This window comes from Perognathus longimembris, chromosome 1, assembly GCF_023159225.1.
Source record: "Perognathus longimembris pacificus isolate PPM17 chromosome 1, ASM2315922v1, whole genome shotgun sequence".
NCBI lineage: Eukaryota > Metazoa > Chordata > Mammalia > Rodentia > Heteromyidae > Perognathus > Perognathus longimembris.
Genome location: NC_063161.1, coordinates 44,870,163 through 44,890,329, shown reverse-complemented (window position 1 = coordinate 44,890,329; position 20,167 = coordinate 44,870,163). Strand labels below are relative to the sequence as shown.

At 47.0% G+C, this 20,167-nt stretch overlaps 2 protein-coding genes across 2 annotated transcripts; one reads left to right on the top strand and one right to left on the bottom strand.

Annotated features, from left to right (window-relative positions):
* Positions 1-2,142: 2,142 nt before the first annotated feature.
* Positions 2,143-9,385, bottom strand: Rdh16 (retinol dehydrogenase 16). The gene is made up of 4 exons (XM_048349957.1): positions 9,040-9,385; positions 4,481-4,739; positions 3,087-3,250; positions 2,143-2,591 (listed from the first exon to the last, which is right to left on the bottom strand). The coding sequence occupies exons 1-4, from the start codon at positions 9,350-9,352 to the stop codon at positions 2,362-2,364; spliced, it is 966 nt and encodes a 321-aa protein (XP_048205914.1). The 5' UTR covers positions 9,353-9,385; the 3' UTR covers positions 2,143-2,361.
* An 8,392-nt stretch (positions 9,386-17,777) lies between these two features.
* Positions 17,778-19,643, top strand: Gpr182 (G protein-coupled receptor 182). Its single transcript, XM_048349949.1, has 2 exons — positions 17,778-17,922; positions 18,271-19,643. Exon 2 carries the CDS (start codon positions 18,287-18,289, stop codon positions 19,478-19,480), a length of 1,194 nt encoding a protein of 397 aa, XP_048205906.1. The 5' UTR covers positions 17,778-17,922; positions 18,271-18,286; the 3' UTR covers positions 19,481-19,643.
* Positions 19,644-20,167: the final 524 nt, after the last annotated feature.

Below are 20,167 nucleotides of genomic sequence, written 5' to 3'. Positions count from 1 at the left end.
AACCAAACAATTACTCAACATATAAAGGTCAAAAATTGACCTCTCAGGGGAATACAATAGCTCAAAAGCTATGTATGTACATTCATATAAGACTACTGTCGACCTATGGTCTAATATTGACATTACATTTAAAGCCCTAGGCAAACTTTCTTGGGCGTGGCCACGTGGCTACTGTATATGTTCTTGATACATTGTATATTGTATATATGTCTACCTGACCTAGAGAATGGATAGAAAAACAGGGTGTAAGATATCACAAGAAATGTACACACTGCCCTACTATGTAACTGTACCCTTTTTGCACAACACCTTGTCAAAAAAATTTGTGTTCAATTAATAAATAAAGGAAATTATAAAAAAAGAATTGCATAACTTCAAAGGAGGGCCAGTCACTTGAGAGCTTCAAAGAGGGTACAGATGAGGGGAGGAGGGCTTTAGTTCCCAGGAAAGTGCTGGGGCCTGCTAGTCCCTTCTGGACATCTCCTTGCTTGTCTATTCCTTTGCCTAATCCTATGAGCCAGGAAATCCTGGAAGAGAGAGAGAAAAAAAATTGCCCTTGCCTTCTGGGAAATGCTAGGTTCGGAGAGAGCGCAGGGGTAATGTGACTCCCCCATCCCAACTCCATCTCAGGTCAGCTCTCTCTTCCTGGCCTCCATGAAGTCACCAGACTCTCCACTGGTCCACATCCTCTGTTCCTCTATGCCATTCCCTGGGCATGAATGAAATTCTGATTGTTAATTCTTTTTTTTTTTTTTTTTTTTTTTTTTTTGGCCAGTCCTGGGCCTTGGACTCAGGGCCTGAGCACTGTCCCTGGCTTTCCTGGTCAAGGCTAGCACTCTGCCACTTGAGCCACAGCGCCGCTTCTGGCCGTTTTCTGTATATGTGGTGCTGGGGAATCGAACCTAGGGCCTCGTGTATCCGAGGCAGGCACTCTTGCCACTAGGCTATATCCCCAGCCCCTGATTGTTAATTCTAAAACAAAAGTAATCAAAAGACAGCTATGGTTTTAAGACATTTAAAAAATGGTTTTATTGAGGAAACTGAAACATGTTTAGTCAGAAGGCAGTGAGGATGGGGAGGGGGCTGATGAATGATGGGAGAGAGGGTGGGCAAATATAGTCATAACAATCGGATGAACACAGGTGAAAATGGAACTAGGCAACTTGAGGTGATGAATGGGGGTTGGGAGAGATGGGAGGAAGAGAACGATGCAAGGGGTGTCACACATTCATCAAGATGCAATGCACTTTTAAATTGACATGTTGAGTTGAAACCTCTTTGTACAACTACTTAAGGATAAAAAAATAAAAGTTTTAATGCCTTTTTCCAAAATTAATTTTACTATATGCGTAATTCAAGTGGTAGAGCACCAGCCTAGCAAGTATGAGGCCCTTAGTTCAAACCTAAGAGAGAGAAAGAGAAAGAGAGAGAGAGAAAGAGAGAGAGAGGAGGGAGGGAGGAAGGAAGGAAGAAAGTAAGAAAGAAAGAAAGAAAGTAAGTAAGAAAGAAAGAGATAGAGAGAGAGAGAAAAAGAAAAGAAAGAAGGGAAGGAGGAACTAGGAAAGAAATCGGTTTCTGTATCATCTGGTAGGATTCCTACTAGGAATACTACCTTCTAGCCAATGCTTACTGATAGTAGTACCTACTGATCTGCCACTCAAGGCCTGATTAGTATGGATGGCTAGTGGTGCCAATTAAAATTTCAGAAGAAGCATATCTCTCGGCCATTCCACATTGTGCAAAGGTATAAACTAGCCAGGGCCAATGCATACCCCGAGGAGGAGGGTAGGATCAGAACAGACTGTTGGGAATCTGCCACAATATTTGAAGCTATGTGGGTTACCCATAATACGCCATGATGTGCAGAGCTTTGGGTAGCTGCCTAAGTCCACTGGTTTCAGTGAGTGCAGTAGAATCCCTATTCCTATTCCTTGATTCCCTTTTCCTAAACTCATTAGGCTTTTAAAAAAAATTTTTGTGTCAGTACTGAGGCTTGAACTCAGGGCCTGGTTACTGTCCCTTAGCCTTTTTTTGCACAAGGTTAGGACTCTAGTGCTTAAGCCACAGCTATACTTCTGACTTTTTGGTGGCTAATTGGAGATAAGAGTCTCTTGGACTTTCCTGCCCACACTGGTTTTAAACTGTGATCTTCAGATCTCAGCCTCCTGAATAGTTAGGACTATAGATAGGTGTGAGCCACTGGTGCCTGGTTATCTTGAAGTCTTGAAGAATAAATATCTCAGCAGGATTCTTTGGATGAAGAAGGTAGGATAGGAGCTTTCCTGACCTGACAGTGCTCTCCCTTCCCCTGAAGTGTCCCCTCCCTCATAGTACCCAACCCAATTTCCCTCAACTGTACACCTAACTGTTGGCTTCATAGGCCTTGGCTGGCTTTATGGAACTCCAGCTGATTATGGTGTCCACTAGGGAGGTAGGCAAATAGCTCATGGGGAGGTAGAAGAACTTGGCATCCCAGCCAGCTGAGTAGCGAGTGCGAGGGTGACAGGCAATCAGAGCATGCTCTATGCAGTCTGTCACCAAGAACAGGTCCTTTGTGCACTTTTGGGGCATTGATGCAAGGTTTTTCAGATCTGGAGAGAAGAAGAAAATGATTCAGGTATCCATCTTCCTCCCACCACTCCTGCTCTGAGACTAGTGGTGGGAGGAAAGGGTCTCTTAAGACCTCCCACCTCCCACCCTAGGAAGCCAAGTCCAAACCTAATCTATCCCAATACTCTGGAAGTACCAGAACCCATGCTCAAGGAGCAATTGTTCCACACTCTGACTCAGGTCCTGGCAATGTGAGCAGGGCATCAACCAAAGTTCTCTATCCTTAATAGAAGGCAAGTTAAGCAGATGGAAAGCAGCCACACCATATAGCTCATATGCATGTGCAGTCTTGTCTGTCTGGCTTCACTTTCCAATCCCAGCTTCTGGGAAGCCAGGCTCCTGTCTTAGGTCAATGATTGCCCACATGATACAAAGGAACTCTCCCGTGGCAAATCATATACTCTCAGAGGCACTTATAATAGACTAAGGATTCAAGGTAAGGGTTCAAGCTTCCCCACTGTCCACAGCTCACTTACGGGATGCCAGAAATTCCTCGCCATAGGTCTCTTTGATCTCTGAGCTGGCCCTGTTCCATAGCTCCTTGGTGTCTTCCAAAAATGGATCACTTTTGGTTAAGTTAGTATTGAAGAAACCAGGTTCAATAATAGCCACCTTCATCCCAGAATAGGAGAGGTCCCTCCTGCAAGACAATTAGGTAGAAAACAAGGATTTCAGAGGAGCAACAACAACAACACAGAAATAATACAATAACGATCCAATGAAAGACTGGGAGAGAAAAGTTCAAAAGCTTGAGACTTGAGACTAAAAGTTATAAAGAAGTCATTGCACCTGCACATTTGAATATCACTGCAACTATATTGCATAGAGCAGCTCTAAATCCTACCCACCAATTTAAGAGTTACCTCCTACCATTTCCTTTATACCTAATGGACAACCAGGCTTGGCCCATGTCACAAGCTCTGTACTCCTTGGGCCCTCCTTCCCCACTCCTACCCCAGGAAGTTCTCAGCTGGGCTCTTGACACTATCTTCTAGGCAGCATCTCTTTCCTTCATCTTCACTCCTTGCCACTCAGAGCCACCATCCATGTGCCCTGTGGCCAGTATGCTACTTGGATGTTGATTGGCCCAAGTCAGAGGTTGCCTTCCCAACAGCATGCTTTACATCCCTGTGGGGAAGCCCTTCTGACCAGTCTCCTTTCTGTCAGGCCTGGTCTCAGCTTTCCCCAAGGAACTCCAACAGCACTGACAGTAAAGCTCCCACTGGTTCTGGGCTGATGACATTTTCTCACACATGACACTTTCTTTCCACCCTTCTTTACCAAGTTCTTGGCTCATACCCCTTCTGTAGGACCTTCCAGAAATTTGTTGGTTACTATGATCGCCACAGCTGCCTTGGTCACAACCAATGTAAATAATGGCAATGATGGCTCTGTCTATCTTGTTCCTCCCTTGTCCAGCTGCCAGGGATTTTAGGTCAGAAACAGAACCCTATTGCTGAGCTCAAGGACAGTTATTGTGTGTTCAAACAAGAATTCCACATGGATCTGTTGAACTGAGCAGGATGCTCAGCCCACCTCAAGGACTCTCTGAATCTGAGGTCATGGGGCTGGGCTCTGGGCCCAAATTATCTCAGTTCCCATTCTGCTCAGAGGCTCTTCAACTACAGATCCTCATCTAGGGCAGGGTGAGTGTAAGTGAACCCAGGCCTGGGAGCCCTCCCTGTAACCAGGACTTGGAAAGATGGTTCCCAATAAATGATGACCTAACAAGACCAGATGATGACCAGAACAAGGAAGGTAGAGTCACAACAACTTGAAAAAGAAGGCTCTCCAAATCAAAGCTTCCAAAGCTGTAATGGAAGACATCTTGCCAAAGGCTCCCCCAGGATATTCCATCTCTGCCCAGTACCTGAGGGAGTCTGAGAAGGCCTCTACGCCATACTTGGAGATGCTGTAGCCACCACCACAAAGCACAATCCGGCCCATGATGCTGGAGACATTGACCACACGGCCCCTTGCCTTCTTCACTAAGGAAAGCATGCTAAGAGTCACCTCGATCACTCCCACCAGGTTCACATCGAGAATTTTTATGAAGTCCTGTTTGTTCAGCCACTCAGTGGGGCCAGAGGGAAGGCAGATGCCCGCATTGTTCACCAGGCCCCAGAGTCCTTGGGACAGTGTGAAGATAAGAGAGAGAATGACATTGTGTTAGATTTTGGCAGGGTGGACACAGTTCTGGCTCACATTCCCACTCAACCCAATGCAGAACATGTTGACAGGTGTTAGACTGGGAGCGAGTAGAACAAATAGATGAGGCTGAGGCTGTATGTGCAGATTCTGGATGGTGTGACTGACAAATCTATACCTTCCTCCTTTTGCTTTTGGTGTGTGTGTGTGTGTGTGTGTGTGTGTGTGTGTATGTGTGTGTGTGTGTGTTGATACTGTGGCTTGAACTCAGGGCCTCACATTCTCGCTTGGCTTTATCACTCAAGGCTGGTAGCTGGTACCCTACCACTTGAGCTGTAACTCTACTTCTGGCTTTTTGCTGGTTAATTGGAAATAAGAGCCTCTCAGATTTGTCTGCCCAGGCTGTCTTTGGACCGCAATCCTCAGATCTCAGCCTCCTGAGTAGCTAGGGATCCTGTTCCGTCCTCCTGTTGTGACTCTTCCTGGCCCAGCCCACTGCCCCAGTGGGAACAGGCAATCACTTCAAAGCAGGTATGTGTGCAGGAGATAATGGACATCCATTACTCTGGAAACACAAACTATATGAGGGGTTTTATGCACTCATGTCATCCTTCTAGACATTTTTTTCTTTTACTTCCAGATTTTTCTAGGCAGCATATACAGAGTAAGCCTCACTATCCATTGAGAGGAAAGAAAAGAGAAAGGAAAAAGAAAAATACAGGAGGGAAAAAGGAAGAAAAGGCAAGACTTATATCTAGGTGAAACTTGAATGGGGAATAGAGACTCCAAGACCCAGTCTGGGGAGAATTTAGAAAACTGTGCTGTGTTGGTCCTCAGAAAACTGACCTTGAAACTTCTCCTATAGAGATACTGAGTAACTAGCAAGAAGCACTTGCAAAATGCAAAGGGCAGATTCAGGGAGGAGACAGGACTTCCTGGTCCACCTCCAGCAGGCAAGCTCTGCCTCTTACTCCAAAATGCTCCCTTTCTTCCACAGTGCTGTTCTCTCATCCCTTTCCTGATCTCCCATCCTAGCTCACTGATCTTTGTGGAATCATTTTGGAAAGCCAGACACCAGTTTAAAGAGATTAAAGCAAGTACAAGGGGCTGGGGATATAGCCTAGTGGCAAGAGTGCCTGCCTCGGATACACGAGGCCCTAGGTTCGATTCCCCAGCACCACATATACAGAAAACGGCCAGAAGCGGCGCTGTGGCTCAAGTGGCAGAGTGCTAGCCTTGAGCGGGAAGAAGCCAGGGACAGTGCTCAGGCCCTGAGTCCAAGGCCCAGGACTGGCCAAAAAAAAAAAAAAAAAGCAAGTACAAGTTTACTAAGATGCCATTTATGACAATAAAAAGTAAGAAATGAGCTGGATATGTAATGCATGCCTACAATCCCAGCCGTGGAGAAGCTGAGGGATGAGGGTCTCAAGTTTGAGTCCAGCCTAGCTATATAGCAAGACTTGTCTCAAAAATTTAAAACCATAGGGAGTGTGGTTTAGTGGTAGTGCTTGCCTAGCATGCATGAAACTCTGGGTTTGATTCCTCAGTACCACATAAACAAAAAAACCTGGAAGTGGTAGAGTGCTAGCCATGAGCAGAACAAGCTCAGGGACAGTGCCCAGGCCCTGAGTTCAAGCCCAGGGACTGGCAAAAAAACAAAACAAAAAACAACAACAAAAACTTAAAAGCAATCAGGTGCTAGTAGCTCACACCCATAACCCTAGCTTCTCAAGAGACTGAGAGCTGAGGATCATGGTTCAAAGCCAGCCAGACTGAGCCAGAAATGGAGCTATGGCTGAAGTGGTTGAGTGCTAGCTTTGAGCAGAAAAGCTCAGAGACAGTGACTAGATTCTGAGATAAAGGCTCCAGAACTGGCACACACACACACACACACACACACACACACACACACACACACACAATAAAACAACTTAAAAATGTGCAAAACAGTTCCTGCATCCAACCACTAGAGATGTTTTAATAAATTAAGTGTGGCCTGGTGCCAGTGGCTCACGCCTATAATCCAAGATACTCAGGAGGCTGAGATCTGAGGATCACGGTACAAAGCCGGCCTGGACAGGAAAGTCCATGATACTCATATCTCCAATTAACCACCAGAAAAACAGAAGTGGCACTGTGGCTCAAATAGCAGAGTGCTAGCCCACAGTGCCCAGGCCCATAGTTCAAGCCCCACAACTGCAAAACAAAAAATTAAGTAGGATTCTGTCAAAGTCTGGACTGTTCTAAATCATTCAATACTATTATCTGAAGACATTTTCATTAGGTGACAAATTTGTTCATACGTATGTGTGTGTGTGTGCGCGCGCGCGCGTGTGTGTGTGTGTGTGTGTGTGTGTGTGTGTGTGTGTGTGTGTGTGTGTATGCCTGTTCTGGGGCTTGAGCTCAGAGCCTGGGCACTGTCCCTGAGCTTTTCTGCTCAAAGCTAGTGCTCTACCACTTTGAGTCATAGCTCCACTATCAGCTTTTTTTTTTCTTGGTGATTAATTGTAGATAAGAGTTTTATGGACTTTCCTGCCTGGGCTGACTATGAACTGTGATCCTCTGATCTCAGCCACCTGAGTAGCTAGGATTATAGGTGTTAACTACTAGAAACCAGCCTATTGTTGTTTTGTTTATTAATATTTTTGGTGGTAGTACTGGGGTTGAACTTCATTTAAGCCACATCCCTAGCCTCTCCTTGCCCCCTAACCTTTTCTGGGGGAGGGGGTCAATCGTGGATCTTGAAGTCTGGTAGGGGGAGCTTAGGCACTCTTCTTAAGCTCTTTAGCTCAAGGCTAGCACTATACCATTTGAGCCACAGTACCATTTCTGGTTTTCTGGTGGTTAATTGGAGATTAGAGTTTCATGGACTTTCCTTCCCAGGCTGGCTTTGAACCTCAAATCCTCAGATCTCAGCCTCCTGAGTAGCTAGGATTACAGGCGTGAGCCACTGGTGCCCAGCCCCCCTTTTTAATGAAAAGAATAAGGTACAAACTATGAGTTACATATAATCCCACCAGGCACCAGTGTCTCACATTTATAATTGTAGCTACTCAGGAGGCTGAGATCTGAGGACTGTGGTTTGAGGCCAGCCAGGCAGGAAGAAAGTTCTTAAGATTTTCATCTCTAAGTAACCACCGAAAAAGCAGGAAGTAGAGCTATGGCTCAGGTGGTAGAGTTTCCTCCTTGAGTGAAAAAGCTAAAAGACAACACTAGGCCCTGAGGTCAAGCCCTAATATGGGCACCAAAATATGGGGGGAAAAAAACAACTAATCGAACTTACTAAATAAAAAATATAATTCCCACATGGGTCACAATATTGATAGCATTTCTCTCTGACAGGTAAAAGTTTAGGTGAATTTTGTTATGACTTCATACATTCCAAGATTTTTTTTTTTCCCTTTGGCCAGTCCTGGGGCTTGGACTCAGGGCCTGAGCACTGTCCCTGGCTTCTTTTTGCTCAAGGCTAGCACTCTGCCACTTGAGCCACAGCGCCACTTTTGGCCATTTTTTGTATATGTGGTGCTGGGGAATTGAACCCAGGGCCTCATGTATACGAGGAAAGCACTCTTGCCACTAGGCCATATCCCCAGCCCCCATTCCAAGATTTTCAACAACAATCATATTTTATATTTATTCTTAGATAGAAATAATTAATGTTCTTTTCTTATCCCAGAAAAACATAGATACTATAGTGAAAGGAAGAAGAAAGAAAGGAAGAAACAAAGAAAGGAAAGAAGGAAGGAAGGAAGGAAGGAAGGAAGGAAGAAAGGAAGGAAGGAAGGAGAGAAAACAACCCCTGTCCTAGTGTTGTCCTGTTCTGCTGTGAACGGAGCATGGTCTTAGCTCTGGCGTGGATGGGGATGAGAGGTGGCCGGTAAGAACAAGTTATAGTGCCGAGGCATGAATCCAGCTCCAGCAGCTGCAATGCCAGCTGCACCCACAGCTCACTGCACCCACAGCTCCCTGCGCCCCGGGGCCACAGGGCCCTCCTCTCCAACCTGGCACTCAGCATCCAGCAGTTCAGACTTTCAAGAAAGGCAAAGAACAAAAAGAAATCTTGGAGAATCAATTCTCTCTAGAACATTCTGTTACCAAGACTAGAGAGATCCAAGAATGGAAGAGGGCAGGAGGAAAAAGGGAGCTCACACAGACATGCTGGGAGAGGAGGAAAGTTCCCATTATTTCAAGCTTCCCCAGACCTCTAAGGAGTCCTGCTAGGGAGCACCCAGAAGTCTTCTGTTCACAGAGAAAAGAAACCAACAGACACGCAGGCAGTACCTCTGTCTCCCACACGCTCCTTCACCCACTGGGTGGCTGCAGCCACGCTTTCTGCCTTGGCGACATCCAGGATCACGGTCTCCAGCCTTTCTGACGTCTTGTTCCTCAGCTGCTCAGCCCCCTTCTCTGTCAGACATGCAGCCAGCACCCTCAAGCCTCGCATGTCCAGCTGTCTGGCCAGCAGGTTCCCGAAGCCCGAGTCACAGCCTGTGATGAAGACATACTTGTCCTGGAGGTGGCTCACCACCTGCCTCTCTCGGTACCAGCGCAGCAGGTAGTGAAGGCCCACAAGGGCCACCAGGTAGAGCCACATGGCTTTTCAGAAGACAAGTGCAGACACAACGAGGCAAAACAAGTCTGGCAATAAACACACAGAGAGCTGTGGTAGGCAGGGCAGCCTATCAGTCTCTGGCACGGAGTTCTCACATTCCTACCTGATCATTGACTCTTAATTTATTAATTTTTTTTTCGAGAGGTGGAGTCAGGAGTCTTTATTGGGAAGCCAGCGACTGCAGGTAGACTCCTGTCATAAAGCTGATCATTGACCCTGTGGAACTTTTTTTTTTTCAGTTTTTAACTTGCCTCACCTTCCTGCTCTTTGAACTGCTTTTGATCTTATGGATAAGTTAAGTGCCAAGTTATGGCCACGTGCGTGCAGAACCACGCTTTCCTAATTCATTGAGTCCTCTGTGATTTCTTCTGCCCACACAGGAACTCACATACTCCATATACCACATGTCCTACTCTGACCAAGTTCCAGACTCAGACTGCCTGTGTGTGCCTTGCATGCTAACACTCATCATGGACTTTCTTTACACATTAGGTATTAATGAGAACCAAATCTTGGAACCAAAACACAGAGTGAAATCTTTAGAATGTGGGGTTTCTCCTCAGGTTTTGCACCCAGAATCACTCTTCCGAAAATGAAGTCCCTGTCATTCTCTGCAGAACAATAGGAAAAAGACAAATGTGTGGGCCAGAAGACTTAAGTGCCTTCCTGGTGTAGTAGTTGTCTGGAAAGAGAGAGTAAGGGACCTTAAACAGGGAATCTGACCTGAGAAGTAAAGAAAGGGAGGAAAAAGAAAATGGGGAACCAAACTTTCAGAGATATTGGAAGCGAAAGACAGTGTCTTCTACCTCCTGAAGACGATCTTTTGCAACCTGCATGGACCTCAGTTGTAATTGCCACTAATTACCCTAACCATTTTTCCCCACATACTTTCCCAGCAAACTATAGATAAAAGTTCCTTTTGTGTGCTAGCACTAGAGCTTGAACCCAGGGCCTGGGCACTGTCACTAAGCTATTTTTGCTCAAGGGCAGCATTCTACCATTCTAACTCTTCTGAGTTTTTGCTGGTTAATTGGAGATAAGAGTCTCCCAGACTTTCCTACTTGGACCGGCTTCAAACTGCAATCCTCAGATCTCTGTCTTCTGAGTAGCTAGGAATGTATGCATGAGCCTCAGGCACCTGGCTCAGATAAAACGTGTAGAGTTCCGTATAGATCCCTGACTGTAGGGATTTGCTTGGCTCCTTGATATCAGCTTAAGCTAAAGGGTTTCCAGCCAGGACGGCATTAATTTTGTCCTAACCCATATACACAGATCTCTCTTTCTGATCCAGATTGGTGCAAATTATTATCATCTAGGGCCATAGTTCTGGTCACAAGTCCTCAGTAAATTGCATGCGGTGCAACCCTCTATCTGTCTACCTCTCCTACTGAGATCTCACAGCACCTTGGCATCAGTCTTCCTACATGAGGACTGAGTTGTGAAGCACCAGTCCCAGGTACCTATCTCATGCCTTTTGCTCTCCTGTTGTTTGTCCTCACTTTCTGGTCACACACTGAGAATCTGTTCCCTTTCAGACACCGATGATCTAAAAGTTGAACAAGGACTACAGAGACAGCAAGGTGTCTTGATCCTCAGCCAGGCATGAAGGGCTCTGTATGGGCACAGAGGAGAGGGCTTCCCCTCTAGAGACCAGACAGTGCCAGAGACTGTTTAATATACCCTTGGTTCTCAGAGGGCAGGATAAAGAGGGGTAGGGAGCCAAGGGAAAAGGAGCCAGCATTTCCCCTACTGTTCACTTCTACCCAAAATTCTGTCACTTACTTAAGTGAAGATGAAGTAGAGTATAAAGGAGAGATTTTTCCTGCTGGAGAAGCGTCATGTCCCCTGCTGGTTAATTTGAGGTATTGCAGTCTTGGCCCTGGTGTTGGCTTGGGAACTGCCACTTGGGCTGGATGGACTCCAGTCCATTCCTTTAATATCACTCTTTCTGCTATTATGCTGTCCTTTCTCTGGAGCCTTTCAGAACCCCTACCCCGCCCCCCTCCTCAAAAGGAGGAAAACAGTGCTGGCTGTCAAGAACATGAGTTACTGATGCAAACCTGTTCCTAGCCCTCCAGGGCATGTAACACCATTGTAAGCCAGACAGAAAAACTCAAATCTAAAAAGACAGACCCCTTCTTGTCAGAAATGGGAGATCTGGGAGGAAGAAAGGGGGGAGGGGGGATGGTTACTGACTCTCTGTCCTTAGAAAGGCCAGCATAATGATAAGAGAAATCGTATTTTTTTTCCTAGTGGTGCCCACATACAACAACAGGCCTGAGCTCCAGTCCCTGGTCAGATCCACTAGACTAGACCTCCTCCTTAGGGAAAGAGGCCTGGGAAGGAGTAGAGAGGACTTGGCATTCTAAGTATATCAGACTGTGTTCGTGTGGGTCTCCTTATACCAGGCCAGGCCTGTGGCTCACAGCCCCAGGTGAAACCTGGCACAGCACCTATAATTTCTGTCCATGGAGCTCAGAACCCTAAGAGGTCACCTCACCCACACAGCCAGAGAAGGGTTGTAGACGTGAAACCACACCTCTGGACCACCTTCCTCCTCAGCTCTACACATGTCTCAGCAATCAGTGTCATTTTACAGAGAAGAAAAATATCAGTCTCAAAGTCCCAGTGGAATCCTGAAACAGTGCTTTCATTTGAATAAAGCAACACATTGTGCTCACTAGACAGGTAAACTACTTTGACCCACACCCACAGTCCTTTCTCCTTTCGTTAATATTTCTTAAGATCTGGGGTTTTCTTGCCAAGGCTGGCTTGCACTTTGATCTCCCTATCTACACCTCTCACCTAGTTGGAATTATAGGTGCATAGCACCACATCCAGCCCTCATGTGTTGAATGAGCCAAACACAGAGCTTTGGACTGACAGCTCCCTGAGGAGAGAGACTAACTCTTCACTATGTCCTGTGTTTCGGTCTTCCTTCTGGCGGTACCTCACATCTAGCAGAGGTGAAAATATAACACCTGGCTTCATTCCTAACATTCATTGAATTTCTTACCCATCTTTATAATAAAGAATGTTCTTTAGAAGCTCTTCAAGGGTGATCATGGACCTCTTTGAGAACTGAATGAAGGCCCTAAATCTGCATTAAAAATATACATCCCATTCACAACATAAAATTTCCTATATGGTACTTTGCAGGGGGCTCATAAGGAATGCTTTATTAAACACAAGGAATTCTAGTTAAGAATCTTTACTAGAGACTTAATTGAATTACTAACGGTGACCTGGTAAAGTTCCCACATGTAATAGTAGCCACTTCATTCTTGTCATGAGGATTAAAGACGGTAATTCATCTCCCTTTTAACTACATCAAACAAATTGTAGATGTCCAATGAATGTTGTTACCCCTCCTTTGTCCTGACTCATACTGACAACTGAGAATGTTTTACCTGCCAATGAGGAAATGGGCACCAACCCAACTCAGAGAAAGATGGCGGGCCATGGAACTACAAGGCAGTGTCTTGAGGTTAATTACATCAAAGCAGTGAGGGTAGGGCATGCTCATGTTTGCATCCTTTGCCCATACTCTGTCATCATTGTCTTCACTTTGTATACAAGCAAGCTGAGACCCTGAAAGGTTAAGTGACTTACTCAAAGTCACACAGCCAACTGGCTAACGGCACAAAGTGTCAAAATCAGATCTGGTTCCCCAAACTTGTTATTATTCACCCTGTCTGCTGAAGGATGAGTGGTCAGGAAAGAGCTGAGCACAATGAGCCATGGAGAGTAGTGCACCCTTCTTTGGGAAGCCGAGGTCACCCTTTTCCAGGGCCGCTGTTCAGATAGGCTGGCTCCCACCTGGTAGGATGGCCACCCATGCCTTTTCCACTCAGTGACCTACTAAAAGGTGCTGCTAAAAACGGGGTGTAGAAATACCAAATTCTTTGGCCTTGACCTTTCCACCATCCATCTTCCCCTGCTACACAGGTGAGGAAAGTCAGGGGAGGTTTCGGGAACAGCCTCATTCACTTTTTCTCCATCGTCTAAGCTCCAGCCTGTTACCCACTACCCAGCCTTGGAAAGCTGCCAGCCTTCCTTCTGGCTGGCTATCACCTCTCTAGTACCCTCCTTCCTTTCCCGTTGTTGATCACAATATCTGGTCTCTCTCTATTTTTTTTTTTAAAGCACTAGGGTGTGGGGTGGGAGAAAGTAAATTTCCAGGAATTGTTTCAAGGTGGCTACAACTGCTGCTTCAAGAAAACACTCCCCAGCTGGCAACTCCTTATGACCCCTAGTCCCTTCCCCTTTCCTTTCCCCACACTCCTTCTCCTTTCAGCTGTCTTCTACCCCACAAAAGAAGGTCACACGAAAACTGCAAAGTTCTCACTTACTGCTTCCTGTGGGAGCACTTTCCCTCTGAGGCTCTGCCAGAAAAGCCACATGACTTCCAGTGCTACAGATGCATGGTGGGTGTTGGGCACAGGCAGGGGCTATGGTGGGCAGAGGTGAGGCAGATGAAGGGGGATATCAAAGTAAGCCATACTTGTCATAGCTCATGATAAATGTCTCTATCTAGAAGTGATCTCATAGGTAAAAGCAGGGTTTAAGAAAAATGCAAACTTAAGCAGGTTCCTATAGCTCACATCTGTAATCCTAGCTATACCATAGGCTAAAATCTGAGGCTTGAGTTGCAAAGCCAGTCTGGGCAGGAAAGTCTATGAGACCCTTATCTCCAATTAACCACCAAAAAAGCCAGAAGTGATCGCTGGGTGCTGGTAGCTCATACCTATGATCCTAGTTACTTAGGAGGCTGAGATCTTTGGATAGCAGTTTGAAGCCAGTCCAAGCAGGATAGTCTGTGAGACTCTTTCTTTTTTTCCACTTTATTGTTGTTTTAGAGGTAACATACCTTTATATATGTCAGGTAATAAGTATATTTCCTTTCACATAGTATCATCTGTTCCCTCATTCTCTCCTATTCCCTCCTTCCCATCTCTACCCATGAGTTGCATATTTGACTTTCATCATTGTGTGAGACTCTTATCTCCACTAAATTACAACCCCCCCAACAAAAAGCCAGAAGTGGAGCTGCAGTAGTGTGCTAGCCTTGAGCACCAAAGCTTAGGAACAGTATCCAGGTCCAGAGTTCAAACCCCAAGACTGGAGAAAGAGGGTGGTGGAGCCAGAAGTTAAGTTGTATGACTCAGGTGGTATACCATGAGCCTTGTGCAAAAAAGTTCAAGGACAGTGTCCAGTGCCCAGACCCCAAGTTCAAGCCCCAGGGCTGATACATGTGTGGTATGTGTGCATGCACACACGTGCACGTGTGCACACACACACATCCCACACTACAAATTCAAAGAGTTCCCTGCTGGACACCAGTGGCTCATGCCTGTAATCCTAGTTACTCAGAAGACTGAGATCTGAGGACTACAGTTCAAAGCCAGCCCAGGCAGAAAGTCCAGGAGGCTCTTTTCTCAAATTAACCACCAGAAAACCAGAAGTGGCACTGTGGCTCAAGTGGTAGAGCACTAGCCTTGAGCTGAAGAGCACAGGGACGGTGCCCAGGCACCCCAGGACCGGCAAAAAAAAAAAAAAAATAGGTAAGACGTTCCCTTCTGTGGAGATGGGTGGGATAATGGCTTCAATATGAATGCATTTAACGCCACTGAATTGTACCTCATAAAATAGTTAAAATAGTAATACTTGTATATTTTATCACACAAAGGTTAAGCCAAGTACCAATAGCCTATACCAGTAATCTTGGCTACTTGGGAGGGAGGCTACAAATGGGAGGATAGTAGTTAGAACACAATGGGAGGATAATGGTTTGAAGCCAGCTCACAGACAGAAAACTTTGCAAGACCCATTCATAGCTTATAACTGGGTACAGTGATATTAGCCTGTCACCCAAAGCTATGAGGGAGACATATTGGGAGGATCACATTTACAAACCAGTCTAGGCAGAAAAGTGCTTAAGATCCATCTCAACCAGGGGAAGCTGAACATGGTGATGTCCTCTTGTCATTCCAGCTACAAGAAACCTAAAATAGGAAGATTTCAGGCCAAGCAAGGACCTGTATAAGAACTGCAAACTTACCTCGAAAATAATCATCAGGAAAAAGGGCTAGAGATGTGGCTTAGTGGTGGAGTGCCTCCTTTGCAAGTACAAGGCCCTGAGTTCAAATCCTAGTACCACAACACCAAAAATATTAATTAGCAAACGTAAAAGAATCCCTCTGTTCAATAGATACACAAAATGCAATATGAATATTACTCTGACAAAAAAAGGAAATGAAGTACAGACACATGCTACAGTGTGGATGAACCTCAGAGACATTAAATGCCCAGAGAATATAAAGCCACGGAGACAGAAGGCAGGCTGGTGGTTGCCAGCTCTCTCAGCTGCCCTGGAGATCAGGCTCTGCAGGATCATGGGCTGGGGAAGGGCATCACTCTGTGTTCCACACATGCAGGAAGTGCTACAGGGCTGTATGTGCTATGCACCCTGGACTTACCCCAGCTGAGCTTCTCCATCAAGGGTACTGTGAAGGTCAACTGGGTTAAGAAGGCCAGTATAAGCCAGGCATCAATGTAAACCCAGCTACTCAGGAGGCTGAGATCTGAAGATCACCATTCAAAGCCAGCCCAGCAGGAAAGTCTACGAGACTCTTCTCTCCAGTTAACCAACAAAAAAGCCAGAAGTAGAGCTGTGGTTCAAAGTGCAAGAGTATTAGCCTTGAGTGAAAAAGCTCAGTGCCCAGGCCCAGTCCAAGCCCCATTACCACCATCAACAACAACAAAATAGTGGTTGCCAGGGACTAGAGGGAAAGAAATGGGTACAGGATTTTCTTTAGAGTAATGAAAATTTTCAGTGGCTAGGCAGAGGTGAGAGATACACAATGATACGACGACTGCACTAAATGCCAGGGAATTATACACTTTGAGATGGCTTTGTTAGGAGAATCCAGTTTGATTAAATCTATCAGTATACCCTTAGCCCAGCATCCCAGGTCCAAGTGACTCCACCACAGGCAGTGGCTAGTGGCTCTACCACATACAGTGGCTAGTGTGGGACAGGCGAATCACTGAGTCCCAGAGAGTATGAAGGAATCTACCACAGAGAAACTCCTGAGGGTCCATGGGGGTAACAAGTGCCTAAGAGTCCAGCAGTTCAGCTGACACAAGAAAGGAAGAAAAGTCTGGTCCCTTTCCAAGTTTTCATCTATTCAGCCACATACCATGCCCTCCCATGGAGAAGCAAAGTCTCCTCTCTCTTCGCTCCCCATCCTGGAGTCTCCCTGAAGCTGACACCCCTCCTCTATATACTCCTTCCCACATTCAGACTTTCCTCATAGTCTCACCTCTAGTCACAACATGAGGTGGGAGAGCTAGAAAGGTGGGAAAGGGGATGGTAGGGTGAATGTGAGCCAGTAAGAGTGCCAGAATGTTTTCCTAGCCCCAAGTTCAGTTCCCCAGAGGCTCTGTATTTCACCGTGGGTTTCAGTCTTGGCTAGAATTGGGATCTTGTTTGGATCGTTAGTTCCCTGTTTCCATCCTTTTTAATCACACAACTTCTTGCATTTCTCCTGTTAAGCAGTGTACTCTATAAAAATGTAATCTAGAAACATCTTTTTTGTTCTGTATTCATTCAACAAACATACTGTGCACCTAGGAAGTAGGAAGAAATTTTAACAGGTCATCATAGAACAAAAATTTATTAAAGTTGTTTTTAACTTTGGCTACAAAAAAAGAGTGCCAGAGTTATTAGGCTGAGCACGATAAGTCATTTATATAATCCCAGCTACTCAGGAGGTAAAGATTATAACTATGGTTCAGCCTGTCATCCAAGCTTTGCAGGAGACTATAGGTATGAGAATTGATGTCTGAGGGCCAGCCTAGCCCAAGTCTCACAAACTGGAGACCCTACCTGACAAATAACTAAAGCAAAAAGGGCTGGAGGTGTGACTCAAGTGGTAGAGTGCCTTCGTAGCAAGCCTGGGGCTAAGTTCAAACCCCAGTACTTCCCCCATCCAACAAAGCCTATTTTTCAGATTTGTTTTGAGCTCCAACCTCATCCTCCAGTTCTACTATAGTGGGAGCCTTTATAAATGGGGGAGTGGGGAGAAAGTAAGTTATTCATCTGGGGGAAGACATTGGCTGTGGCTGTCCCTGTGCTGAGCACTGAGTGTTGAGCACTTTACCTCCATGGCTCATTTAAATCTCACAACCTCCCTTTTAGTAGATACTATAGGATCTCCACTTTGCAGAGGCTTCAAGAGGCTATTCATGCAGCTGATGAGTGACAGATCTGGGCTTTAATGCTTGCAGCCAGTGCGCCCCCACCCCCATTGCTGGGTCTTTTGCTGAGACATCCCCTCTAGCTGGATTGGGAGAATGCAGGAAAAATTCCAGCCCTCTCTTCCCCTGCCTCAGCCACTGGCAGCTACTTCTCTACTTCCCGGATGAAGGGCGGCCCCTGAAGTCAGCAGCAAAGCCAGTCCTCCCCCCACCCCCAAAGCCACAGCCCCTGAAGCCTCCTGGCAGCTGACAGCCCTGCACTTACACAGGACCTGCCAGAGGAGAATCAGGTGAGTGTCACCCTCTCCTGGGAAAGATAGGATGGAGTCAAGGTTTGCAGACAAAGGGCTTTCCTGTGTAGGATCCTGAGATTTTCCCCAGGGGCAAATTTAAGTGTGTGTGTGTGTGTGTGTGTGTGTGTGTGTGTGTGTGTGTGTGTGTGTGTGGTGTCTAAATAGCAAGATGGGACAACACAGGAACCTGCTAGCACTGAAGAGACAGTGTTCCTACTCAGTGTGATCATGAAACCTTCTTATCTCTTTAGCCCCAGAATCTCCCCCTTGCCCCCCCTCCCCCCTCACATCCCCATGTTCCTGGGCTTTCCCCCCTTCTCTTCCAACACACCCTTCTTCCCACAGGTGTTAGCTGGTCCCGATGTCAGTCAACCCCATCTCTGGGCCGAGCCCCTCGGAGGGCCCTACTGCAGGGCCCCACCATGAACCTGGAGAGATCCACAACTGGACGGAGCTGCTGTATGTTCTCAATCACACTTTGTCCGAGTGCCACTTGGAGCTCAATGAGAACACCAAACGGGTGGTCCTTTTTGTCCTCTACCTGGCCATCTTTGTGGTGGGGCTAGTGGAGAATCTCTTGGTGATATGTGTCAACTGGCGCCACTCAGGCCGGACAGGGCTGCTAAACCTCTACATCTTCAATATGGCGGTGGCAGACCTGTGCATCATCCTGTCCCTGCCCGTGTGGATGTTGGAGGTCACCCTGGACTACACCTGGCTCTGGGGTAGCTTTTTCTGCCGCTTCACTCATTACTTCTACCTTGCCAATATGTACAGCAGCATCTTCTTCCTGATGTGCCTGAGTGTGGACCGCTATGTCACGGTCACCAGTCACTCTCCCATCTGGCAGCGCCACCAGCATCGGATACGACGGGCTGTGTGCGCAGGTGTTTGGTTCCTTGCAGCCATCATGCCACTGCCAGAGGTGGTACATATCCAGCTGTTGGAGAGCTCTGAGCCCATATGCATCTTCATGGCACCTTTGGAGACATACAGCACCTGGACTCAGCTGGTGGCCTTGTCCACCACCATCCTGAGCTTCCTGTTGCCCTTCCCTCTCATCGCCATCTTCAATGTGCTCCTGGCCTGCCGACTCCGGAGACAAGGCCGGTCTGAAAGCTGGCGCTACAGCCTGCTGGTGTGTGGCTACATTACTGTCTTTGTCATCTGCTGGCTGCCCTACCATGTGACGATGCTGGTGATCACCGTGGAGGAGATCTACGTCTCTCTCCCTTGCTACCTGGCTCACCTGCTCTACTTCTTCTACGACATCATCGACTGTTTCGCCATGCTGCACTGCGTCGCCAACCCCATCCTGTACAACTTCCTCAGCCCCACCTTCCAAAACCGGCTGAGGAGCGTGGTGGTCCATTACCTTCCGAAGGACCAGGCCAGGGCCGGTGCACGGGCCTCCTCCTCCTCCTCCTCCACACAGCACTCCATCATCATCACCAAGGAAGGCAGTCCACCCACAGCAGCAGACACCCACCCCCTCCCCTGCCCAAACACCCAGCAGTCCTCTGGGCCCCCAGCTCTGCCCTCTGCGATCGCATAGCCAGCCAAGGTCAGTCCCAAGCTGTCTGAATCCAGAAAGGAGAAGGAAGGGGAGGTGAGAGATTTGCCAAGGAGTATCAGAGATGGAGAATCTGAATTGAAATTGTAATGAAATGAAAATCGAAATTTAAAATTATATTTTAAAATACAGAGGTGGGGAGAGGGAGAGGGTGGAAGGGAAAGAAAAACAAGTCTTTCCTTGGTGATGTTGTATTTGTTTGGGTTTTTGTGTCTAAGGGAGCCGTGTGGGCGGGGTGGGGAGGGGAGGGGAAGTAAAATAAATACTAGGGAGAGCCATGCTCAGGGTTACGGAGCCCTCTGCACACCCAGCTGGGCTTGGGAAGGCAGCTTCGACTGAGGGGATGCGCTGCAGAGTGAACTAGATGTCCTCATTGCATAAATCACCCTAACCGGAAAGAGTGAGTCCCGCAGGAACCTCGCAAAACTTTCCTTTTGTGTTTGTGTGCTTGTTGATCTTCCATCACACTGCGCAGTTGTGGGGACAAGAGGCCAGAGGCCAAGGAACAGGGAGGCCTCATAGGCCGCTCCCTGCCCTGCATCCTCAGGGCACTGATAAGGGGCGGGGGTGGGGCAAAGCTGGGGCTCACACAGGCACCCTGGCAGCTGGGTCAGCAGGATGGTCTCTCCACCTTTGACATCCAGGAAACACTGCTCCATTTCCTTGCTG

Bases quoted from the DNA above. Each gene is read 5' to 3' on its own strand.
- Rdh16 (XM_048349957.1), bottom strand. From the start codon at position 9,352: ATGTGGCTCTACCTGGTGGCCCTTGTGGGCCTTCACTACCTGCTGCGC. The intron at 4,740-9,039 runs GTACTGCCTGCG...CACTGTCCCAAG, and splicing joins GGAGCGTGTGGGAGACAGAG to GACTCTGGGGCCTGGTGAAC. The intron at 3,251-4,480 runs GTACTGGGCAGA...ATTGTCTTGCAG, and splicing joins GCCTTCTCAGACTCCCTCAG to GAGGGACCTCTCCTATTCTG.
- Gpr182 (XM_048349949.1), top strand. From the start codon at position 18,287: ATGTCAGTCAACCCCATCTCTGGGCCGAGCCCCTCGGAGGGCCCTACT.